This window comes from Dendrobates tinctorius, unplaced genomic scaffold (genome assembly GCF_039654945.1).
Source record: "Dendrobates tinctorius isolate UK_male_01 unplaced genomic scaffold, ASM3965494v1 ptg000003l, whole genome shotgun sequence".
NCBI classification, from domain to species: domain Eukaryota; kingdom Metazoa; phylum Chordata; class Amphibia; order Anura; family Dendrobatidae; genus Dendrobates; species Dendrobates tinctorius.
Genome location: NW_027361671.1, coordinates 99287792 through 99311993, shown reverse-complemented (window position 1 = coordinate 99311993; position 24202 = coordinate 99287792). Strand labels below are relative to the sequence as shown.

The 24202-nt window shown below is 45.7% G+C and overlaps 1 protein-coding gene across 3 annotated transcripts in view; it reads left to right on the top strand.

Annotated features, from left to right (window-relative positions):
• Positions 1 to 24202, top strand: part of TRAFD1 (TRAF-type zinc finger domain containing 1) — a 51045-nt gene that overhangs the window by 185 nt on the left and 26658 nt on the right. For 2 of the 3 annotated variants that reach the window (XM_073563359.1, XM_073563218.1), the window contains exons 2-6: positions 2515 to 2569; positions 5880 to 6015; positions 7165 to 7218; positions 13703 to 14090; positions 15641 to 15928. In XM_073563359.1, the coding sequence (XP_073419460.1) occupies positions 2526 to 2569; positions 5880 to 6015; positions 7165 to 7218; positions 13703 to 14090; positions 15641 to 15928 (910 nt within the window). In that variant the 5' untranslated portion in view covers positions 2515 to 2525. Of the gene's footprint in view, positions 1 to 14; positions 67 to 2514; positions 2570 to 5879; positions 6016 to 7164; positions 7219 to 13702; positions 14091 to 15640; positions 15929 to 24202 lie in introns of those variants that run through there. The other variant, XM_073563296.1, reaches the window with a different exon arrangement.

Sequence of the window (24202 nt, the reverse complement as noted above, 5' to 3'; positions counted from 1 at the left end):
CGGTAACGGCCGAGGTTGTGGGGGGCGCCCGGCTGTGGTACCACAGGTCTCAGCTACAGACAGCAGGTCCGGGCGGCTGTGCCTAGTTCTCCTGTGTCATGGTGATGTAACATGTGCCTGCTGTGCCGTCCTCCCCGGACCGTCTCCCAGGATGCCCTACTGTCCCCCCAGAACTTGTCATTTTCGAGGGGTCGTTCAGCAGCTGTCTGCAGATGGCTTCTCCTTAGGATTGGTCATCCGTATGGTCATTGGGGGCTGACACCCAGGACGCCGGTGTCCGGGGCAGTGCCGGGTGCGCAGCTCTGTATGTATAGTGTTCATGATGGTGGTCGGTCCTGGTACCTCACATTGAAGTGCACGGGAGCTGAAGACCCCAAGCCTCACCACACAGTGAGCGCACCGCTGATTATTGGGGTCTTGGTAGTCAGATTCCATTTGTGACCGATACACTGTCAGCATTTAGGGTCCGGTCAGCCCTTCTATAGCTAGCGCGGTGCAGTGATCGGAGACCGTAGTTCCCGGGCTGCCCCCACGTAGTGCGTACCGGTGCGGCGGGCTGCCCCCACGTAGTGCGTACCGGTGCGGCGGGCTGCCCCCACGTAGTGCGTACCGGTGCGGCGGGCTGCCCCCACGTAGTGCGTACCGGTGCGGCGGGCTGCCCCCACGTAGTGCGTACCGGTGCGGCGGGCTGCCCCCACGTAGTGCGTACCGGTGCGGCGGGCTGCCCCCACGTAGTGTGTACGCTGTGGATTTTTGGCAGTGTTAATGGTGTAGTTTTACGTAAAACTACATCAGCAGTATAAATTAACCCTTTCACTGCTGATTAACCCATTGATGCGGCCCCATAAACTCCTTGGTCGCAGCCTAAGGGGCTTCATGTTGGGCATCCTTTCCTAAAGCACATGTCACCTCTTTGAAGAAGATCATGAAACCTTGCCACGCTAGGCACCATCCAATCCAAAGGCTGTAGAGAATGTTTCATGAGAAAAAAATCTCCCAAAGCCTTTAAAAACTGCTTCAGAAAAAGAAAAAGCCTCCTCCAAATGTTCACGTAGACGGTTTGGTGACGATTTTGCTACTGGAGATATTTCCGCAGAGAATCCGCAGCGGCTCGTGCGTTTATCGATTATCTACAGCACGAGTGCTTTCTGATCTCTGAATAGCCCACTGCTGGGACCCTCACTGTTAGTAAAAATGAGGGTTAGATGCATCCCTTGTATGAAGCGGACATTGGTCACACTGGTGTACTATCGCGGTGACTATGGGATGTTTCCAGCGAGATATAGGCTGTACTGGGTTAATCCCTTGAAAGGATTAAAGGGAATCTGTCACCCCCAGGGACATATATGACCTATTAATATGGGCATACAGGTAATAGAAGTGTTACACTAATCCTGCCTGTCTGCCTCATATTAATGTCTTGTTTTTAAGAAATGTTATATTCTGTCCTTATATTAATGATTTCTTAAAGGCTCCGGGGCGTGCAGTGCCTAGAAGAAATCCCTGCCTCCTGTCTTCATTGTAATACCACCCCCTCCCAGGCGTGTCAGTTCTGGCCCCAGAATCCTGCGCCTGCGGTCTGCACTCCCTCTAAAACCCATGCCTCTTTCTCCTTTCTATGGCCACTGCATCCTGGGATCTTCTGCCCATGCGCCGGTGAGTCACTGTGACCTCCGTCGTGCGCGCTAGTAATGTGCTCTCCCCACTTCCTCCCTGTTATTGCTAGGAACATTGTGTACATAGTGATGACTATGCAGGGAGGAAGTGGGGAGAGCAGCTTATTGATACGCACGCCGGAGGTCACTGGAGCGGAAGTCGCCTGCGCAGAAGATTCCTGAATGCAACGCCCATAGAAAGGAGGATGAGGTATGGATTTGAGGGCATGCAGGGCAAATGTGTGGGATTCCGGGGCCGTAACTGACATGCATGGGAGGGGGTAGTATTGTAATGAGGACTGGAGGAGGAGCTCTCTTCCTGGAACCGCACGCCCCGAAGCTTGTAAGAAATCATTAGCATAAAGACAGAATATAACATTTCTCAACAATAAGACCATTACTATGAGACAGACGGGTAGGACTAGTGTAACATTTCTAATATCTGTATGCCCATATTAATAGATCATATATGTCCCTGGGGGTGACAGATTCCCTTTAACGAAACCGGTTGCATAACACCATAGGGTCACCATGTTCCCCTGAATGGTGCCATGTTCTCCCCTTGAGTGTCAAAATATCACTGGTATGTGGTGGTACACAACTTAATTTTTTTGCAAACTTCCATATGAAATTACATACAGTACGACCGATAGATTTCAACGCTTCCTTAACTTTCCATGCCCTTGAGAACCATTTTCTCGATTACGGATTTTTCACATCTGATTATAAGTGCCCGGTTGCCTCCACACGTCTGGTCTCTGGCAGGCTCGGATGCAGGAGGGAGGGCCTCAGAAGGCTTCTTTCTCCCTGTCTCATTACTGAGAAGTGAAAGTGATAGTGACTGTGCTGTTTTCTTTAGAGACGCTGACCATGGCTTCCAGTGCAGAGCAGGAGACGCGGCTGTGTGGAAACTGGTGAGTAATGTGTTATGGCGGTTCCTGCTAGTAGATTTCCCACAACAAGCAATCAGTCTCAGCAATAGGATTTAAAGGGGGGATCAAGGACTTCTATTAGTTTTAAGCCCCATTGGCAAAAATTACAAACAGGTAGTTGGAAGAATAAAACACGGGACAAAGATAAATATCTTTCCTGTATCAAAACAGGTAGTTGCTAACTTACTTACCTGTTCAACAGAGCAGCTCTATGTATTCTGGGCGTCCCTGCAGGCATCATGCTGATTGACAGCTGACTCCCTGAAGTTAGGCAGTGGGGATCCAGCTGTCAGTCAGCATAACATCAGCAGAAACAGACAGTCAGCAGAGCAAAGCTGAAGAGAAGGAGCTGTTCTGTTGAGGTGACTTCAGTGGAGCAGGGAGAGATCAATAACTGCTCTGAGCTGGGAGAAATCGTCGCCGGGCAGAAAAGGCTGCCTGTTAATTCTTAGCTCCATATTCAGAAATAAGAAGTCCTGGATAACCCCTTTAATGCTGCATAATAAGTGACCTAAAAGGCTTGAGTAGAGTTGGCGCAAATTGATTTATATGACCATGTCCAGCGGCCATCCCGGTAATCTTTTAGTCACTGGACACTATCCCTATGAATCACCTCCTACCTGCCAGCATCCATGGCTCCTCTTTTGATTAGCCAGTGTGTTGCGATGTCACATGTGCGTCATGCCGCAACGATCACATCGTGCCAGGTCATCTACTCGAGGAGCCATCAATGCTGCTGATTGATCCAGCTATCACATATTTATCAGCATGGCCGCTGGACTAGGGTGATGCAAATCAGTTTGCGCATCTCTGCTTGTATGTGTCTGGCTTCGTTTGTCAATACTAAGTCTTTTTACTTTAAAATAGCTGGAATAGATAAGAGATTTGTGCGGATCCTGTAATAGAAAACTAGACCTGTTGAGTTCTCTCAATTTAAAGCGCTTGCCTGAGGTTGAGATAAAGTTGACTCATCCCACGCATATCACATTGGTGGTGGTCTGACACCTGTACCTCCCTTTCCTCATTGATTAGCTAAAACTTGGTGCTGCTGTCACCAGAAGGCCACGGCCTTGGACATCTGTAGTTACATCTCTGCACGGGGACCCAGACGTGCTAGCAATCTACTGGTGTGATTGGGGAAAACATGCCTTGTGAAAGATAACATTTGCATAAAAATCCACTGCAGAATCTGCCTACAACCTTTCCATACAGAGATAAGTTATGTTATTGCTGGCCACGCTTCATCTTCCCCAACTGGGAGCATAGGAGGTGACTGGAAGAAGCCATCTGTCCCTGTGTAAGCTCCTGATCTGTCCTCGGCACAATAAACGGCTGATTGCCTGAGCAGTATTGTGGACCGCTTTATGAGAGAGGTGTTGGTGATCCTTCTCCGCTAGTCATCTTGAGACTCTTGTGCAGCTCCGGCTTAGGAAAGCTCACAGGACCAGTAAAGTGATGGAAGACAAAGACAGATCTTTACAAGGCTTCTGCGATGGCAGAAAACACTCTGCTTTTCCAGTATCTGCCCCATGTTTGTCTGGCATTACAGCTTTTCTTTATGTATTGGACTATAACAATGACACATGCACAGATCATATATAGGCAGAACTTTGGGAGTTCAAGCATAGGTAGATGCAACAACTTAAATCAGAATTTCCTGGCAGATTTTTTTTTTTTTTTCTTTCAATTTCCCATGTCCTTGGCCCTAGATTCAAAATAAATCAGAAATCTTGCAATTTTCACTTCCGATTCTGAACAGATGATGGTTCTGCATTCTTACTATAGGCAGGATTACAATGAAAGGAGCAGCACAGGCACTATACACAGCAGATAAAGGAGAATCCACCATTCCCAATAAATAATGGCCTCAGCTATTCTCCTCCCCTCCCTGTAATGGCTTTTGGTCAGACCAAGGCGTGCCCGCAAGACTCTCATGCAAACGACAATGAGTCAGAGCTGGTGTATTGCTACCTATCTTCATGTGGCCCTTTGAAAGAAAAAAGAAAAAAAAAAGTATGTGTCAGTATTCGGCTTAGTGACAAGTGTAAAAATTGCAAAGTGAAAAAAAAAAACAACAAAGCTTCAAAGGTCACACTCTTTTCATCAAGCTTTGCATAAATCAATAGTATAAAAGAATATAAGAAACTTTGTAATACTTTGTTCCCGAGAAATATTCTTTCTCCATTTATGAGCCACTTCTTCCCCTGAGTCCTCAACTCGCCATCTACTCTGGAAAAACTTAGTCAATGCAAGACAGACTGCCAGCATATAGAACTGTCAGGTTACATAGCCTATTAATCTTTATTGAGGGTGGAGTGAGGAGGAGAGAGAGAAAATAGGCCTAGGTAGAGACTGGCAGATCTTGCTGAAGTCAGTGATTTAGCTCATCCCAGAGCTGGATTCATAGCTACACTGATCAGTACTACTTTAATGTCATTTATGTTGCTGCTTCTGAACTTGTTCCAAACAGGTAAAGAAGATCAGGTATTACTGTGTATGGGAGACAGAAAGCAGCAAGTCCCGTCCCACCAGCTCAGCGAGAACTAAAAATTGGAGATGGAGCTTACTGGGGAATGGGGGAGCTGTTGAAAAATGCAGGATACAAGTCATAAAATGAAAATAGTGTTATTTCTCATGTACACATAACAGCTTTTAGAAAAAATGTACTCAAGCTTACAGGTACTTTTTAAAGGGATTGGCCACACTTTGTGACATCTTCAACACACTTTATTTAGATCTGTCTTCTGTTTCCAACGATCATCACCTGTCCACAGCTGTGTGATTTCTATACTTGTGGTCAAGTGACGACTGCTCGAACTGGCAAGCGTAGTCAAATCCATATGGTGTTTGCTTCACAGCATTTGCCGAAGATTTCTCCGAGGGTGGGCAACCCCTTTAATAAAAAAAAAAAAACCTGATATACCCATTGGGATTTGTGCACACAGAGGTTTTTTTGTTTAGGGTAATTTTGAGCAGAAACTATCAAAATACATATCAAAAACTTAGAGGTTTTTCTAAATTTCTGGCAGAAAATTGTGCAAAAAACCCCAAAACCTCTGCTCATCCCCTTAGTGCTCCCTGTTAGAAAAGTCTGTTTCCTCCGGAGTTATTGATGAGCACTACAGAGTTCAGCATTTTGGTGCTACTGTAGGGAGATACAGTAATAATAAAGATAAATCATAATGGGGAAAAGGACTGCAATTTAGAGTTATAAAGTGGTAAAATGTAAGGAAATTGCTTTACAAAGTTACCAGACAAATCTTCATCTGTGACTCGTTCTTTCTCCACCTAGTAAACGTGACATTCCTACCGTTAACTTCACCATGCATGAGGTTCACTGCAGGCGCAATATCTGCGTATGTGATCTGTGCAAAGAGCCCGTCCACAGAAGTGACCTGGAGGATCACCACGCCACCGAACACGCCTCGGTAAGTTATGGCAATAGTTTTTACTGATTTTAAGGTGTGTTTTGTTTTTGTTTTTTTTTTTTTCTTATAGATGATGCTTAACGCAAATTTTTTTTTTTTATATTCTGGAATGTCTTTGCCGTAAGGTATATTATCCACTCAAATGGAAAACATGGTGCCATTTGTATAACTGCACAGGAAGGAAGGATTAGTTAAAGGTTAATTACTTCTGGTTTCAATGCTGCCATCACGTTGACTGCACTGCAGCCAATCGCTGAACTCAGTGGCTCTGCCCAAGTAGATGTCATGAGCCTAGTGATTGGTTGCAGTGCTGTCGACGTGACGTCGGTGCTGCAGCCTGTAGACAATCACCCGACCACAGACGAGGCAACGATGGGTGCCAGAGCAGCTTTCATGTAGTGTGTTGTTTTTTTTTTTTTTTTTTCTGTCCTTATGATTTTCTGGAATGATAAATCTTTGAAAAGAAACAAAGTTTGGGGACTACTTTAAGGACCATCCCCTTTAGGGTATGTGCCCATGTTGCAGAAATGCTGCAGAATTGTCCAGTGTGGTCCAGTCTGATGGGTGTCTCGGGTCCGGGCCGGCGCCTCCCATCTTCTTGCGACGCCATCCTCCTGCTTGCTTCATTGCTCCCTGGCATTGCGCTCCTTCGCTGGCGTACTTCTCTGCCCTGTTGAGGGCAGAGCAAAGTACTGCAGTGTGCAGGTGCCAGGAAAGGTCAGAGGCCCAGCGCCTGCGCACTTCAGTACTTTCCTCTGCCCTTAACAGAGCAGAGAAGTACACCTGTACAGGAGCGCGATGCCGGGGAGCGATAAAGCAAGCAGGAGGGTGGCGTCTCAAGAAGATGAGAGGACCCGGACCTGCGACGCCCATTGGACCGGACTGCCCCCCTGGTGAGTATAATAAAAGTAAATTTTCTTATCTTTCGGATCGGGGGCTTATCTACAGCATTATAGAATGCTGTAGATAAGTCCTGAAAAGCAGCGTCCGCCTCTTATAGCGGCCAAAACTGGTGACAGATTGCTTTAAAGTAACCATTTTTTCTTCCACTTTATATTGTATGTATTATAATATCTTGTCCATTGTGTAAGGTTTGGAGCAACACAAATGCCCTATTAATTATTTTATTTTTTTTTTTATGTATTGCAGGTGACTTGTAAATGTAACATGACCATGGAGAAGTGTGCCATGGAGGAACATGAGGTCAGGTTTTTTGTTATACTGTTTCTAAATTATTACATGCATGCATATTACATTCTCATTAATGGGGCTGTCCATTACTTAGATATCCCCTGCTTAAATACTGTGTTCTCCAATGTAAAATAAGAACACTCTAGCACCTGCGCTGTTCCAGTGATGGCTGCACCAGGTATCCCGAGGCTCACATGACATTGTTTGTGGGGCTCACATACAGTTAGGTCCATATATATATTTGGACAGAGACAACATTCTTCTAACTTTGGTTCTAGACATTACCACAGTGAATTTTAAATAAAACAATTCAGATGCAGTTGAAGTTCAGACTTTCAGCTTTCATTTGAGGGTATCCACATTAAAACTGGATGAAGGGTTTAGGAGTTTCAGCTCCTTAACATGTGCCACCCTGTTTTTAAAGGGACCAAAAGTAATTGGACAATTGACTCCAAGGCTATTTCATGGACAGGTGTGGGCAATCCCTTCGTTATGTCATTCTCAATTAAGCAGATAAAGGGCCTGGAGTTGAGTTGAGGTGTGGTGCTTTCATTTGGAAGGTTTTGCTGTGAAGGAAACGGGCGGTCAAAGGAGCTCTCCATGCGGGTGAAACAAGCCATCCTTAAGCTGCAAAAGCAGAAAAAACCCATCCGTGAAATTGCTACAACATTAGGAGTGGCAAAATCTACAGTTTGGTACATCCTGAGAAAGAAAGAAAGCACTGGTGAGCTCATCAATGCAAAAATACCTGGGCGCCTACGGAAGACAACAGTGGTGGATGATCGCAGAATAGTCTCCATAGTGAAGAGAAACCCCTTCACAACAGCCAACCAAGTGAACAACACTCTCCAGGAGGTAGGCGTATCAATATCCAAATCTACCATAAAGAGAAGACTGCATGAAAGTAACTACAGAGGGTTCACTGCACGGTGCAAGCCACTCATAGGCATCAAGAATAAAAAGGCTAGACTGGACTTTGCTAAAAAACCATCTAAAAAAGCCAGGACAGTTCTGGAAGAACATTCTTTGGACAGATGAAACCAAGATCAACCTCTACCAGAATGATGGAAAGAGAAAAGTATAGCGAAGGCGTGGTACAGCTCATGATCCAAAGCATACCACATCATCTGTAAAACACGGCGGAGGCAGTGTGATGGCTTGGGCATGCATGGCTGCCAGTGGCACTGGGTCACTAGTGTTTATTGATGTGACACAGGACAGAAGCAGCTGAATGAATTGAGGTATTCAGAGTCATACTGTGTGCTCAGATCCAGCCAAATGCAGCCAAACTGATTGGTCGTCGCTTCATACTACAGATGGACAGTGACCCAAAACATAAAGCCAAAGCAACCCAGGAGTTTATTAAAGCAAAGAAGTGGGATATTCTTGAATGGCCAAGTCAGTCACCTGATCTCAACCCAATTGAGCATGCATTTCACTTGTTAAAGACTAAACTTCAGACAGACAGGCCCACAAACAAACAGCAACTGAAAACCACCGCAGTGAAGGCCTGGCAGAGCATCAAAAAGGAGGAAACACCGCATATGGTGATGTCCATGAGTTCAAGACTTCAGGCAGTCATTGCCAACAAAGGGTTTTCAACCAAGTACTAGAAATGAACATTTTATTTACAATTATGTAATCTGTCCAATTACTTTTGGTCCCTTTTAAAACAGGGTGGCACATGTTAAGGAGCTGAAACTCCTAAACCCTTCATCCAATTTGAATGTGGATACCCTCAAATGAAAGCTGAAAGTCTGAACTTCAACTGCATCTGAATTGTTTTGTTTAAAATTCATTGTGGTAATGTCTAGAACCAAAATTAGAAAAATGTCTATGTCCAAATATATATGGACCTAACTGTAGCATAACAATGTCATGGGAGCCCCAGTGCTAGTGTTCTTACTGTTTTAAGAAGGGGTTGTCTGAGTAGTGGATCACGCAGTGAAAGGGATTTTGACATCTGATGTATGCAATCCATGGACAGCATGTACCAGCAGCGATTGTATTGGACTCTGAAATGCTGTGGTGTTTTAGTGAAAAAAACTTTCTGTAAAAGCTGCCAGGGTCGAGCTTCATAGGAGACTAGTCAGTGTCTGATACATGCTGCCCGTGCCTTTTTTTTTTTTTTTTCTTCTCTTTTTCTGCACGTTGACTAATTGAGAGCTTGAGTCATTCGTTTTTTTTCTACAAATTCCAGTTTTAATGTTTTAGTTCTGTAGGTGTTGGCAATTTTGGAATGCAGGGCCGAGATCTGCTGCTTGCTCATCATTACGCAAGAAACTGAACAAACTAGTTTACCTTGATCGACAGGAATGAACACGTACATGGTTAGGAGGACTGAGCATGTATGTCACAGTACATCAGATCTAATGACTACACTGCATTATACTGCTGGTCTATGGAGGGTGGATAATACAAACTTTTCTATATAATAAAGGCTAGTCATTCTATGTCAAGTCTTTAAAATGTAAATTAATAAATATTTACATCACTGTGAAAACGGTTTAGGCAAGTGTGTGGGTGGGGAAAAAAAAGGTGCAAAGTGAAAAATGCTTGCATTCTGTTCATAAAAATAAAATCCAGGAAAAAACCAAAATGAGCATATACCCTACAGCAAATTATTACATGTAAATAGCGTAGGGTACTTGGTTAATGTTTGATGAAAAAAATAAAAAGCATAAAGGGCATCCCACTATGACCAGATGTACCCATCCTATGCTGCCTCTAGTATTAAAGCCTTTCCATGTATTCAACATTAATGTGACTATAAGGACAGGGACCCCCGAATAAGACGTCCCATGAGCACCCCATGTTATATTATTTACTTATTGTTGGGTACATGCTCATTTTGTTTTGTTTAATTTTGTCAAAGTGGCCACAGTGTAAGCATGCTCTTACACTGCTCGTATACCAGCTTATAGTGTGGCTCATTTCTTTGGTTTTGCTGTAATCTTTGTACAAGCAAGTGGTGTGCCCTCCCCTTTCTGAGCTAGGTATTTCACCTGTGTTGCTTCCCATTGATGGGTGTCTTACTCATGCTCCTGTCCTCCTCTGCCATAATTCACATTGATGTTGTTTGACACACGATAAGGCTTTCATTCTAGAGACAAGTAAGGACCGTCCCAATGAGTAAGGCCGGTTTCACATTTGCGCTTTATGGCGCAGCGACGGCCTGCGCACGGCCGCCGCTAAGCCCCGCCGCCTTCTAGCGCACATGGACGCTTGCGATCTGCACACCCTATCTTTAGCATAGGGTGCGCAGATCGTGCGCTGGCCGTGCGCTAGCAGGATTTTGCCGTGCGCTGCGCACTTTTGAAGGTGCACCCGTGTGCGGCGAACGCAGCATGTTGCATTTCGACGCGAACGGCGCACCATCAAAAGTGAGCAGCGCACGGCAAAATCCTGCCATCGCACGATCTGCGCACCCTATGCTAAAGATAGGGTGCGCAGATCGTAAGCGTCCATGTGCGCTAGAAGGCGGCGATGACCGGAAGGGGCGGGCAGGGGGAGGGGCTTGGCGGCAGCCGTGTGCAGGCCGTCGCTGCGCCATAAAGCGCAAATGTGAAACCGGCCTAAACCTCACCAAACGTACAGCCAATGTCATTAAGAATTATTTTCAGCTTGAATCTCAAGGAATCCAGGAATATCTTGTATGGCCCCCATGGAGCCCTGAGCTTGCCATCATTGAGTCTCTGGTATTACATGAAGAGACAGAAGGATTTGTGCACCCCCTACTTTCACAGATCTGTTAGTTCTCCAAGATGCTTGCCGAGTTCCTTCAAAAACTGTGGGCAAGTGTGCCTAGAAGACTTGATGCTGTCTTGAAGCACAAATAATATTTTGGTAATTGACAAATGTAAATTATTAGTACTTAGGTGTTTTTCAAAAACAGAAGACAATAACAAAATGAGCAAATTCCCTATAAATAAGTTAATAAATTAAATAGCAATTGTACATGTAAATAACATGGAGTAGTTAAGCGACCCTATTTTTTTAGTTAGATACTGTAGATAAATCTCTATATCCGTAAAAGCCATCCCACCGCGACAAGGGGTAACCAATTGCGACGGTCCTATCTTTATCTCTAGGACCATCCCGATTGGATACACCTTGTTGCAGTAGGATGGATTTTTTATAATTAAAATTCTGTAAGCTTAGTACCTACCCTAAATTATTTACTTATTACAGTGTATTTGTTAATTTTGTTTTTGCCTTAGGTTTAGGCCACAATGTAAACATACGCATGTACTTTGCACTTGTACCAGCTTGTGTTCTGAAGCATGTCTTTGATTTGACTTCTATTTTGAAAGCATTCTTACTTTGCAGCTTCTTTTCCCATACATGACTATAACCTTTAGTACAGTACTGTTGTCTTGGAGGGCACAATCTGCTTTTGCCCACAATGTTATGAACAACCTAAGGTCGTTGCATATAAGGTAGCTACACAATGGTTTAAAAGGATTGAACTGTGAAAAGAAGTTACCGTCTATTCACAAGTGATCAATGGAGGTTCTGACTGCTAGGACCCTCACTGATTGGCAGAACAGGGAACTTGTTTTTTTTTTTTTTTTTTTTCTTTTTAATCCATGTTAGAATGGAGCAGCTGTGCACCTGCCTTACCGCCACTCTCTTCATTCTATTCCCTATGGGGCTACTGGGAAAAGCCAAGTGCATCGCAGTACCATTCGGAATGAATGGTTGAGCATGCGCACAGGTGCTCCTCCATTCTAACAGGTGTGATGTAGTCACCACTGTGGGCGCTATGTGGGTGTCCCAGGACGGATAGCCATGTCCAGAGTGGTAACAGAAGCAGGGTGCTAAAGGATCGTTATGTATCCCAAGGTGGGTGGCCTTGGGATGAAGGCTTGATTATGTGCTGATCAGCAGAGCTGGTCTGTTGTTCCAATGTGTTAGGGAGAAGCCTTCAAGTGATTGGTGGGACAGGTGGGATCAGTCACCTACAAATCCACCTAGGGGCGGGTGTCTAAAACGCCATAGTAAAGTATGTGTATAAGTGGTTGAAGGACCAGTGATGAGGTCATAGCCATGTGATCCGGTGGGTGTGGCTACAGACCATATAAGGTGGCCTGGGGTAGGTCACATGAGTGAATGCTTGGACCCGGTTGGTCCGTATGGAAGGTCTTGTCAGACCGACTGTGCTGAGGAAGATGTGTCTGGCTTTCTGATTGCACGTGGAGCCGTGTGTCTGATAGTTCCCTGGAGGGAATGAACGTCTGCACTGAGAAGCAGCCATGAGGTAACCCTGACAGGGCATATAACTGAGGCTAGAGAGCCTGTGAACTGGATGTAACAAAGCCTGTGTGACCACAGGGATAACAGAGGAGCACTCTGTCATGGACACTATGCTATTTTATATGAACTTTCTGTTGCTGTTCATGGTTTATGATGCCTAATAAACCGCATGGACTGTTGGAGTTATATGAGAAACCCGTGCTGGACCTGGTTATTTGGCTGCCTAGCGAGTGTCCCCTACCTTAATGACAAGCATTAAGGTAGGGGACACTGTCAACTGTTCAACTGTCGTGCCGGATTGGTACATGTCCCGGTAGTCATACCCACAGCGATCAATAATTTTTCACCTATACTATAGACTTTTTTTTTTTTTTTTTAACTGGCCAACCCCTTTACTGTAGATGAAACCTGGTGATTTTGGCAGGATCTTTCAATCATGTGTTTAGAGAGAACTTTTCTTCAATGGGAAATGTATCAGTACAGAAGGATCTGAGGGAAAAGACCTCCAATTGGAGGTGTATGACAGCAGCTTAGTATCCTTTCCCCATTGAGAACAACCACATGCATATGTAATAGGGTGGAGGTTAGCAGGAATAGCTGTCTGCCAAACAGGTGCCATCTAATCTATATGACCAGCGTACTGCTCAAAAAGAAACTGAAGCGTTGAAGACCCCATTAGCTTCTACATTGTCCATATTAAGTGATATAACCCTGAATGTATAATCGTCTTTGTTGCTTGGGTCATGGTCAGGGATGTCCCCTGGTAGCCCGGCATAGATGACAGTTAGTTTCTTGATAGAAACCTAATTGCGACCATTGCAGGTGATATCTGTTTGGCCAATTATTTTTCAGGCAAAATTGACTGTTGAACAGTGTCTTCAGTAAATAGGAATTTCACCGCACCCTCTTATTTCAATAATGCAAGGTTTTTAATTTCTTGTGTAGGTAAAGCAGTCACATGTTCAGACTTCTAGAGGAGCAGAGACGTGTAGTATCTTCAGTAAAGGCAGTGAATGGACTTTGAAGCCTTCTTTACTTTTGAATGTTGGAGAGAGCGCCCTGGTCTGATGTGCTGCTTTTAGCCTTCAGCTTGATAACATGATGTATGTGTGCAGCCATTTTATGCTTTGGTATAAATCTCAGACATATTAATGAAAGACGCGATCTCTGCACTGTCATGCTCCATGCAGTGATGTTATAAACAGTACAAATATTAAGAATTTTTTCTTTCTTTTTGCAGAAAGCTGCTTGTCCTCTGCGTCTGGTTAAATGCCAGTTTTGTGAGCTGGAAGTGACCTGTAATACACTAGGGAATCATGAAGATTATTGTGGCGCTCGGACTGAGCCATGTGATAAGTGTGGTTCTAGTGTAATGATTAAGGACCTCCAAGACCACCCTACTGTGTGCGGCAAAGTAAAGCCGCAAAAGAAACCAATGAGGGTCCATAGTTGGGCAAGCAACAGAAGCTATGAGCTGCCTCTGCACTCTGCCCCGCGTAGTAGTACTTTCACCGACCGTCTTCATTCTGAGATAAAAAGGAACGTGCCAAAAAGATTTTATGGAAAATCCATTTTAACTCCTGAATTTGGAGACTTAAACCAAAACCCGAGGAGAGAGCAAAATCTAGGTGAGATCTGTGAAAATAAGACAAATATAAGCAATATGACAACTGACGTAATGATACATCCCATTTAGCTGTTCCTGCAAATTGATTTACTGGTATGTCCATGTAATCTTATGAGCGCGCAGCTTCTACTCAACTAAAGGCTAAATTCCTGCAGCAACAACCAGGGCTGATGCCAGCACTGTCCCTGGCTGTTTAACACTATATGCTGCGGTTAATAGTGACTGTGGCATTTAGAAGCTTGTTAGATGGAGGGGGCAAAGAATTATCTCTGGGTCTGCCAGGTACAGGAACAGAAATTTGAGTTGTGAGAAAGGTCTTTACTCAATACTCTTATCAGCAAAAACGTAGAATTTATTCTAACAAAGTAATAGGCACCTAGCTCTGTTGGGTGCTTGGCAGTGCCATTGATAGCAACTTTGATTGGCAACAACTTTTTTTTTTTTTTTCAGTTTATGCAGTTATTATTCATTTTATTTCACATGGTGCCCTCCATAAGGACATAAGAGTTTTGGGGTGGGAGGTGGAGGCATTTCACAGTGTATTTTATTTACCCTGTAACTGGGTTTGGTACATTTGTCACAGTTGCAGGGAAAATGCAGCCTCCTTGCTGCTTAGCAGAGCGGAGTCCTTCCACCCAGAAGTTCCTGCTATCTCTCTACACCCAAGGATCACATGATCTCTATGTCCAGAGGAGGAAGCGCCATTTGCGCAGTATATTTAGTGAATTGGGAAGGCAAATGTGGTAACAAACTGTGTCTGCCTACTCTGAGGAGTCTGGCTGTGTCTGCCAGTCGACTGGCCGCTCCCACAGCTGCACAGTCTTCTGCCGGTGCTGTATTCAGTGACGTTTCAGAACATAATTGTAGAGTAGAACACGGACCTGCTGGACTCTTATCTGGTGGTGCAGAAGGAATTAATATATGCAAGATTATAAGGATTATCACCTTTTTCAGCTGGTCACACACATTAGATATACTGTTCATAGCTGACAGGTTTGGGGGATAGTCAGCCATCTAAGACTCCTCCAGCACAGATGTAGTCACATTGCTTGTCTGTTTTTTTTTTTTTATTAATGCAGGCAGCTCTAATTCTAATTCCACATGTTTGTGCTGCGTGTTCAGTTCTAGGTTTAGTAATTTTATTCTGCACTACTAAGAGTGACCTGATTTTATTAGATGCATTCCTCTTGTACATGTACCACCATTTTTTACCTGTCTTCAGAAAAGACATGTTGCTGTGTCCTCGTGGTTGCATCTGAGCTGTGTTGCTTTTATTTTAACTGAACTTTGATGGGCCTGGTCTCCCATCACGGCTGCATCTGAGATGCCTGAGAAACCCAAGTAAAGTTGCCCATACACACAAGATGTACACTAACTCTCCCCTGTCTGCAGATGCCTGGGAACGTAGCATTGGGTTTGTTCCTGCATCCTGCAGTATGATTCTGTGGCCAGCTCTTCTCAAAGGTGTCTGGCCCCCTTAAAAGCTGGTTGTTACAGCAGTTATGTGGGAGGTTGAATGATCTGTTGTAATCTACCATGTTCTTATTTTAGGGAGAGAACAGTCTAATCTGGATCTTGACCAAGATATTCCGCTGGATTATCTTTTACGAGAACATTCTAACGCATTCAGTAATGATGATTTCCACTTTCAAAGTCGCCAGAATGACACGCGAGCGAGTCCTGAGCGCTATAGTCCCTCTTCTGAAAATAACCAGCAATTTTGGCATAACTTCTACTGCAAGGATAATAACATGAAGACGAATGTCCGGGGACGAAGCAACCTTAATTATTTCTCCAGTAATGAATCTGTGCATGTAAATTCCCCCAGCACACCGTCTGGTAGGTTGCCAGTTTATCCATACTTTTAGAACTTTTTACATCTCTGCTGCCTAGCATATGTACAATTGCTCTTTAATGTGTATAATTTGTTTGACTCTTACACCTTGTTCACATCATGACTATTTATCATGGAACACTATTTCGTACCGCGAAACGCACTAGGTGACAAATGAACGGCATGGCTCATGACTGATGTGGTAAACATGCTTAAGGCTGGTTTCACACTAGTGCCGGATGCACCCTGTTGCATTTTCTGTGCGCCCAACCTGTGTGTGTGTGTAAAAAAAAAAAAAAAAAAAAAAAAAAAAAAAAAAAATGCACGGAATGCGCAAAAAACCCACATTACAGTCTATGGGAACGCTGACGCGCACGTCAGCGTTTAAAAACGCATGCGTTTTTAGAGTCAGTGGTAAAAGGCATGCCCAAAAAATAAGCAAACGATGCATTTTTTTGTATGCGTTTACACTGCGCATGCTGCGCAGCGAAAAAAACGCTAGTGTGAAAGTAGCCTAACATTGGTATTAATGAGTGACACCAAGAAGAAAATATTATAAAAAGCTAATGTCTGTTTTTTGTTTTTTTTTGTTTTTTTTTTTAAAGGGTCCTTTCAACAAAAATGTCTGTTGACCTGGACATAAAATGTAATAGTGGCTGCAGGACAAAATAAATGTGTATACCGTATTTTCTTTTTTTTTATTTTCTTTTTCTGCTCTCTGTTATAGAGATATTAGAAATTAACGTACTTGACATCTGAGTTAACACCCACTTTGTCTCGAAAAAAAAAAAAAAATCAGTATTTTAATGGCGGTGTATACTCCTTCTCCCTGTATGATGCTTACCAATCACTGGCAGGAAGGAAATAACACACCCCACCATAGCGTAAAGCAGATTTCTCAGTGTGTGATGATCCAGCTCTGATCTCCTGGTCTAACTTCCTGCATAAGTGTGTCAGCTGAGCTCAGTTTCACTTTACAGACCCTTTCATCAGTTTTCCTCCTAACCTAACACTGTCAGCTCTGCTATACTGCCCCTCCTTCCCCCACATTGCCTGTCCTGAGATATCAGTAATCTCTTGTCTGATGTGCTAAAGCAACTTGTAAATGGCTCTACAGTCAGATCAGACTGTCTTTAAATCTTTGTTCATGACTACTCTGGTAGGTCATGCAATAACGACCTGCTCTCATCTCAGTGCAGGGTGATTACAAGGTGAACACAACCGGCATAAATGAGATTCTGATACACCTCCAGACAGGCAGTGTGGTAGGGGGTTGGGGGAGTACAGCAGAGATGACAGTGTAGGGAGATCTGGTGGAAGAGTTTGTAATGTGACGTAGAAGAGCTCAGCTTGGTTTCCCCTCCCCCTACTCATGCAGGAGGTTAAACCAGGAGATCAGGGATGTCTGTCATTACTGTACATCTCATGTGCTGAGAAATCTTCTTTTAACTATGTTATGTGCATGGTCTTCTTCCTTTGTGTTGCTGCCTGCTTATGATGACCTCATACAGGGAGAGGAGTGCACGTCCCCAGTGAAGGCTCACATAAGGCCGGTTTCACACGTCAGTGGCTCTGGTACATGTAGTGACAGTTATTCGGTCGTCCATGGCAGCACCACCTGATAGAGGGGATCCGCCCTTCAGGAACAGGAAATCCTACAGATACATAAGGGTGGCACCTCTCCCACGCATCAGTTGGTTTCCTGTTCCTGGAGAACAGGATTCCCTACAGATCGTACCATCATGGAATCTCCAGGCCGGCTGTCCGACTCAGGTAGCGGGGGGTTCTCCTACCTCGGGCAGTGCGGGGTCCCCTGGAAACGCCTCGGTGGGCCCAGGCAGGGCTCCACGACAGTGTGCGGAGCAGGTGGGAGCGAGGTTCGGCGGATGCCCGTCTCCAGGGCCGGCGCCGGCAGGTGAGTATGGATCCCCCCCCCCGATCCCTGGTCCACCTGGTGCGGTCTCCCCTCGGTCCGGTTGGGTGCCGGCGGCTGTGGCTCGGTGGCGTGCGGGGAGCGCCGTGCCGGGTCGGGTGGCGCCGTGTCGCTGGCGGCCTCCGTGAACGGAGGCTGGAAGTGACGCGGGGGGCAGGGCCGGTAGCGCCATGCCGGACGGCTTTTCTCCCCTGTGCATCGCCGGGCGCCGACATAGTGGCGGGGCGAAGCGCAGGGAGGAGAGTCCATGGACATCAGGAGGGGAAGGGGGGCAATTAGCCCCTGGCCATGACACCTGTTAACCCGGATTTCCGGGGGGAGGATAAAAAAGGGCACAAACGCTGCAGAGCGGCTTTAGCTCATGTGCAGCAATGGATGAGCCAGATGCTCCTGTGACCCAGCTGGACCGAGAGCAGGAACGTACCTCAGAGGTCCCAGGCCAGCTCCCAGCAAAAGAAAAAACGAACTGGACAATCCGGCCCCCCCCCGTGATCCGGTACCTACGCTTTCTGCTCAGGGTAAGAGATCTTCATGAATGTGCCCTGATGCAGTGTTCCCCTTATGTTTTCCTCCTATAGGGGAAGAAGTGCGCTGATAAAGCAAAAAACAGGGAGTGCTCCCCTTGCCGGACGCCTACCCTAAAAAACTGCCAGTCATGTATACGCAGACGGTGGTAAAAAAAAAAAAAAATGATGAGGGAGTAGTCTCCAAAATTACCATACATACTTCCTTACCCTTTCCCCACTCCTACAGGTGGCGGAAAATTTCCGTTAGATTCGTAGCGAAGTCAGGGGTTTCATCAGGATGGAAGTTAAAGCCCTAAAGTCCGTATCCCAGGGGGAGTCATCTAGGTAAAGAAAGAGAGCAAGTTTCTCAGGGTCGGGCTCCTCAGCGGACCCTAGAGGAAATGAAGATTCCTCAGAGCCCTCGACTTCCAGAACGGTCAGCGCAGGACCTAATGCTCGGTGGCTTAGACCCCAGGAAACGTAAGTTCACGTTAAACGACAAGGTCCAAAACCTGATCAATAGGGAATGGAAGAAACCAGAAAGGAAAGGCTCCCTATCACCAGCTTTTAAGCGGCGATATCCTTTTGAGGACCCCGTGGTGAACAAATGGGACAAAGCCCTGAAATTGGATACAGCCGTGGCTAAAGCATCCAAAAAATCCGCTAATCCCTTTTGATATGGTTTCTTTAAAAGATCCACTAGATAAGAAAGCAGACTCCTACCTGAAAGTGACATGGGAAATGTCAGCTGGCACCCTGAGACCGGCAGTAGCAGCTACCTGCACAGCCAGATCTATGATGGTCTGGCTGGACCAACTGGAATCACAATTTGAGGACAGAGCCTCGAGAGAATCTATCTTGAAGACCCTACCTACCATCCAGAATGCCGCAGCCTTTTTAACCGACGCTTCTGCAGATTCGGCAAGAATGGCGGCCAAAGCCGCAGGTCTATCAAATGCAGCCCGAAGGGCTATATGGCTAAAGTGCTGGCCTGGGGATATCCAGGCCAGATCCTGACTTTGCTCCATCCCGTGTGAGGGTAAATATCTATTCGGACCAGTCCTAGATGAACTCCTGGAGAAAGCCGGCGACGATAAAAAAAAAAATTCCCTTCTTTGCCCACCCCTTCCTATAGACGTCCCTTTGCTAGGAAGAGATTTTTTCGTAGAAGATCATCCAGAGACCGGGGCAGATGGGAAGATAAAAAGATAAAAGGTACCGGGTTTATGTTTGGAGGGGGATGCCAGGAAGCATCCCCTGATGCCAAGAAACCTCCCCAATGACTAGCGGCTCTGGTGGGAGGTAATCTATCGGCCTTCTACCAAGCCTGGTCACGGATCTCAAACAGTAACTGGATCCTGGGGTTGGTAGCCTCTGGTCTAAGGCTAGAATTTGCCTATGCCCCCCGGAACATTTTTAAGGTCACCCCGCTCAGGTCTTCCCTGTTGGAACAGGCTGCCCTAGAGACTGAAATCCATGACCTATGCCATAAAAGAGTACTGATAAAGGTACCAGAGGCGGAGAAGGGCGAAGGCTTTTACTCCCCCCTATTTTTGGTCCGTAAACCGGATAATTCTTACAGGACCATAATCAACCTGAAGGCACTCAACAAATACATGGTCATTGGGCTATTTAAAATGGAAACTATCAATTCCACAATAAACATATACCCATCCATGCGTCTCATCAGCGTTTCCTTAGAGTGGCGGTTCATTTAGAGGGGTCGTTGCAGCATTTCCAATATGTCGCCCCCCCGGGTGTTCACTAAAGTTATAGCGGAGGTTATGGCCCATCTACGAGAAGCAGATATCCTGGTAACCCCCTACCTGGATGACTTCCTTATTGTAGGCAGAACAGCAGACCATTGTCGGGATCAATTGTAAAAAGCAAAATCAGCTCTGGAACGGTTATGGTGGCTACTAAACATTAAGAAGTCCCATCTACAGCCCATGAGAGTTCAGCAGTTCTTGGGCCTAACCCTAGATTTGCAGAATCGGGAGTGTCGTTTTCCACCCGAAAAATTAGTTTGCCTACGTCATCAGGTCTCGAACGCCTCCAATAACCCTACCATGTCTCTTAGAAAGGCGATGTCCCTCCTAGGTTCTCTCTCGTCCTGCATCCCCGCGGTCCGGTGGGCCCAGTTCCATACAAGAGTGCTACAGGGCGAGGTTTTACGTCATCAAAAAATCCTGGGCGGTTATCTAGAAGGCCAGTTGACTTTGCCCCAACATACTATGAAGTCCCTTGATTGGTGGCTAGACAAAAGCAATCTAGCCAGAGGGGTGCCCTGGGAATATAACGTAACCCGGGTAGTCACCACAGATGCAAGCCCTATGGGTTGGGGGGCCCACATGGGGGAGGTCTTAATCTAGGACCTATGGGAGTGCCATCAGTTGAAAATGTCCTCCAAGCTGAAAGAGCTAACAGCCGTAGAGCAGGCAGTTAAAAACCTACTTGTGTATCTACAGGGTCACCATGTTCGAATATTCTCTGACAATCAGGTCACCGTGGCTTACATCAACCACCAAGGTGGGACTCGTTCCAGGCCCCTGATGAAGGTAGCAGAGCGGCTGTTTCAATGGGTGGAGCAACATCTCCTGTCCTTAACCGCTCTGCACATAAAAAGAAAACACCACAGCAGACTTCCTAAGCCGCAACCTTCTAAGGCAAGGGGAATGGTCCTTAAAAACCTCCATCTTCGACCTGATCGTACAAAAATGGGGGCAGCCAGAAGTGGACCTCTTTGCCACCAGAGAGAACAGGAAAGTGCCTCAGTTCTGCTCGCTAAATCCCAGAGAAAGCCCTCTGGCGGTAGATGCTCTTCTGATCAAATGGGACTTTGGGCTAGCATACACCTTCCCTCCCCTGTCCCTACTACCACTGGTGATGAGGAAAGTCAGGAAGGACAAGGCGAGGATTATAGTGATCGTCCTGTTTTGGCCCAGGAGGGCATGGTTCTCATGTCTCATGACCATGTCCGTATCCGACCCTTGGGTCCTACCAAACATCCCAGGGCCCAGTTTACCATCCTCAGGTGGCTGGCCTACATCTGACGGTGTGGATTTTGAACGGACACTGCTAAAGAAGAAAGGTTTCTCCCCAGCCCTAATCAACACCCTGCTCAAAAGCAGAAAGCAAATTACAACCAAAATCTACATTAGGATCTGGAAAAGTTTCCTTCAGGGTTCAGGGGTAGTAGCTGGGCAGTCCACTCCCATAGCGCAGATCCTAGAGTTCTTACAAAGAGGTCTGGACATGGGGCTCTCCACCAGCACCCTTAAAGTACGGGTATTGGCCTTAGGGGCGCTTTTTAACTGCAACATCACCAATAACTATTGGATCAATAGATTTATTAAGGCAACAGGCAGGTCCAGACCGGTAGTAACAAATTTATGCCATGGGATCTAAACCTAGTCCTCAAGGCCATGACGGAGGCCCCGTTTGAGCCTATCTCATCAGCCTTCACCAAAAACCTGTCACTTAAAGTGGCTCTTCTGGTAGCATTGATATCAGCCCGTAGAGTGTGACAACCAGGCGTTATCTAGACTTCCTCCTTAGATACAATTTAGGGACGACAGGGTAATTCTTACACCCAATCCAGCATACTTGCCTAAAGTAGCCTCCAGTTTCCAGAACTCAGGAGATAGTCCTTCCATCCTTCCTCCCTAATCTCACGAACGATAAGGAAAGGAAATTACACACTCTAGACGTTAGGAGATGTCTCCTAGAGTACCTGGCGGTTACCGACCCCTGGAAAAAAGATAATGCCTTGTTTATCTCCTTTTAGGGCTTCAAAAAGCTCGCTAGTGAGGTGGATTAGGGAGGCCATTTCATTAGTATACACCTCAAAGGGCAAACCGGCTCCTGGCAAGCTGAGGGCACATTCCACCAGGGCCATGGCAACCTCGTGGGCAGAGAGATCGGAGGTCTCTATCGACCAGATATGTAAGGCAGCTCCTTGGTCCTCCCCGAGCACCTTTTACAACCATTATAGACTAGACCTGGGTGCTTCCTCAGAACTCTCCTTTGGTGTCAGGGTTCTGCAGGCTGTAGTCCCTCCCTAAAGTAATTATTACTCTCTGTAAGTCTCTCAGGTGGTGCTGTCATGGACGACCGAATAAAGTCGTAGTTAGTCACCGGTTAACGGTATTTTTCGGAGTCCATGACAGCACCCGTTTATTCCCTCCCTTTAGTTTAATTTGGGTGTGCACTTCTTCCTCTTATATGTACACTGGTAATTAGTAGTTGTGTAAAGTATTGTACATAATTTATGCTATTAAACTCGGTGGTCCTCTTGTGCTCTGTAAACCAATTGATGCATGGGAGAGGTGCTGCCCTTATGTATCTGTAGGATTCCCTGTTCCTGAAGGGCGGATCCCTTCTCTCAGGTGGTGCCTTCATGGACTCCGAAAAATACCGTTAACCGGTGAGTAACTATGACTTTTCCTCACATTCCAGAGACACTGACACATGTAGACCCATTCAAATGAATGGGTCTATGCATATGTCAGCGTGTTTTCATGGACTGTCTGTCTGTGTGCAAAACACGCTGACATGTCAGTGTTTGTGGGAGTGCACGGTCCGCAAAACGTGCTGAACACGTGCCCACGGAGAACAGTTCACACTGTCCTCCGTGTACACGGATGGTCACCGGGGAAGAAGTGCTACTGTAGGCGCTGTTCCCTAGCAAATGGTGCTGAACGCGGCTGCCTTTCGTCTCTCCTGCTCTGCCGGCAACAGCGAGCAGGAGAGAGAGAATGAATGAAAACCAGATGTGGGGTCCCCCTCTGTGAACAAACCTGGCAAAACTCACAGCTGGGGGCTGCTATTCTGAGGCTGGTAAGGGGCCCCCCAGCCTAAAAAAGAGCAGCCCGCAGCTGCCCAGAAAAGGCGCATCTATTAGATGCGCCTATTCTGGAGTTTTGTCGGGTTCTTCCCACTTGCCCTGTAGTGGTGGCAAGTGAGGTTAATAAGGGGTTAATGTCACCTTGCTATTGTAAGGTGACATTAAGCCCGGCTTAGTAATGGAGACGTGTCAATAAGACGCCTATCCATTACTAATCCTATAGTAAGTAAAGGGTTAAATAAAAACACTCTAAGAATAAAGTATTTTAATGAAAGAATACACTGCACAGTTTTAAAATCTTTTTTATACTCCTAATCCCATATCGAAGCCCTTTTTCTCCTGTAAAAAATAAAAATAAATAATAAACCAACAATATTCATACCTGTCCGGCGATCAGTCACGTCCCACGGCGTAATTCATCTCAGGGGTTAATCAATTTACAGACTGAATGCTGCTAATGCAGCGCCTCTGACTGTAAACTACTGGGGTATGAATGGAAGCAGTGCGCACAGGCTCTGTGACGTCACTGAGCCTACGAGCTGCTTCTCATTCATTTCCCAGTAGTTTATAGGCGGAGCGGTCGCATTAGCAGTGCTTCGGCTTTAAACTGATTAACTCCTGGAGATGGATTACCCCGTGGGACTTGACTGTACACTGGACAGACAAGGATATTGTTGGTTTATTGTCTTTTGATTACAGGAGAACAATGGCTTTGATATGGGATTAAGAGTATAATAAAGATTTTCAAACTGTGTAGTGTATTCTTTCATTAAAATACTTTGTTCTTATTGTGTTTGTGTTTATTTAACCCTTGAATAACTCTAGGATTAGTAATGGATATGTGTCTTATTGACACTTCTCCATTACTAAGCTGGGCTTAATGTCACCTTACAATAGCAAGGTGACATTAATCCCACTTGCCACCACTACAGGACAAGTGGGAAGAACCCCACAAAGCTCCAGAATAGGCGCATCTAATAGATTCGCCTTTTCT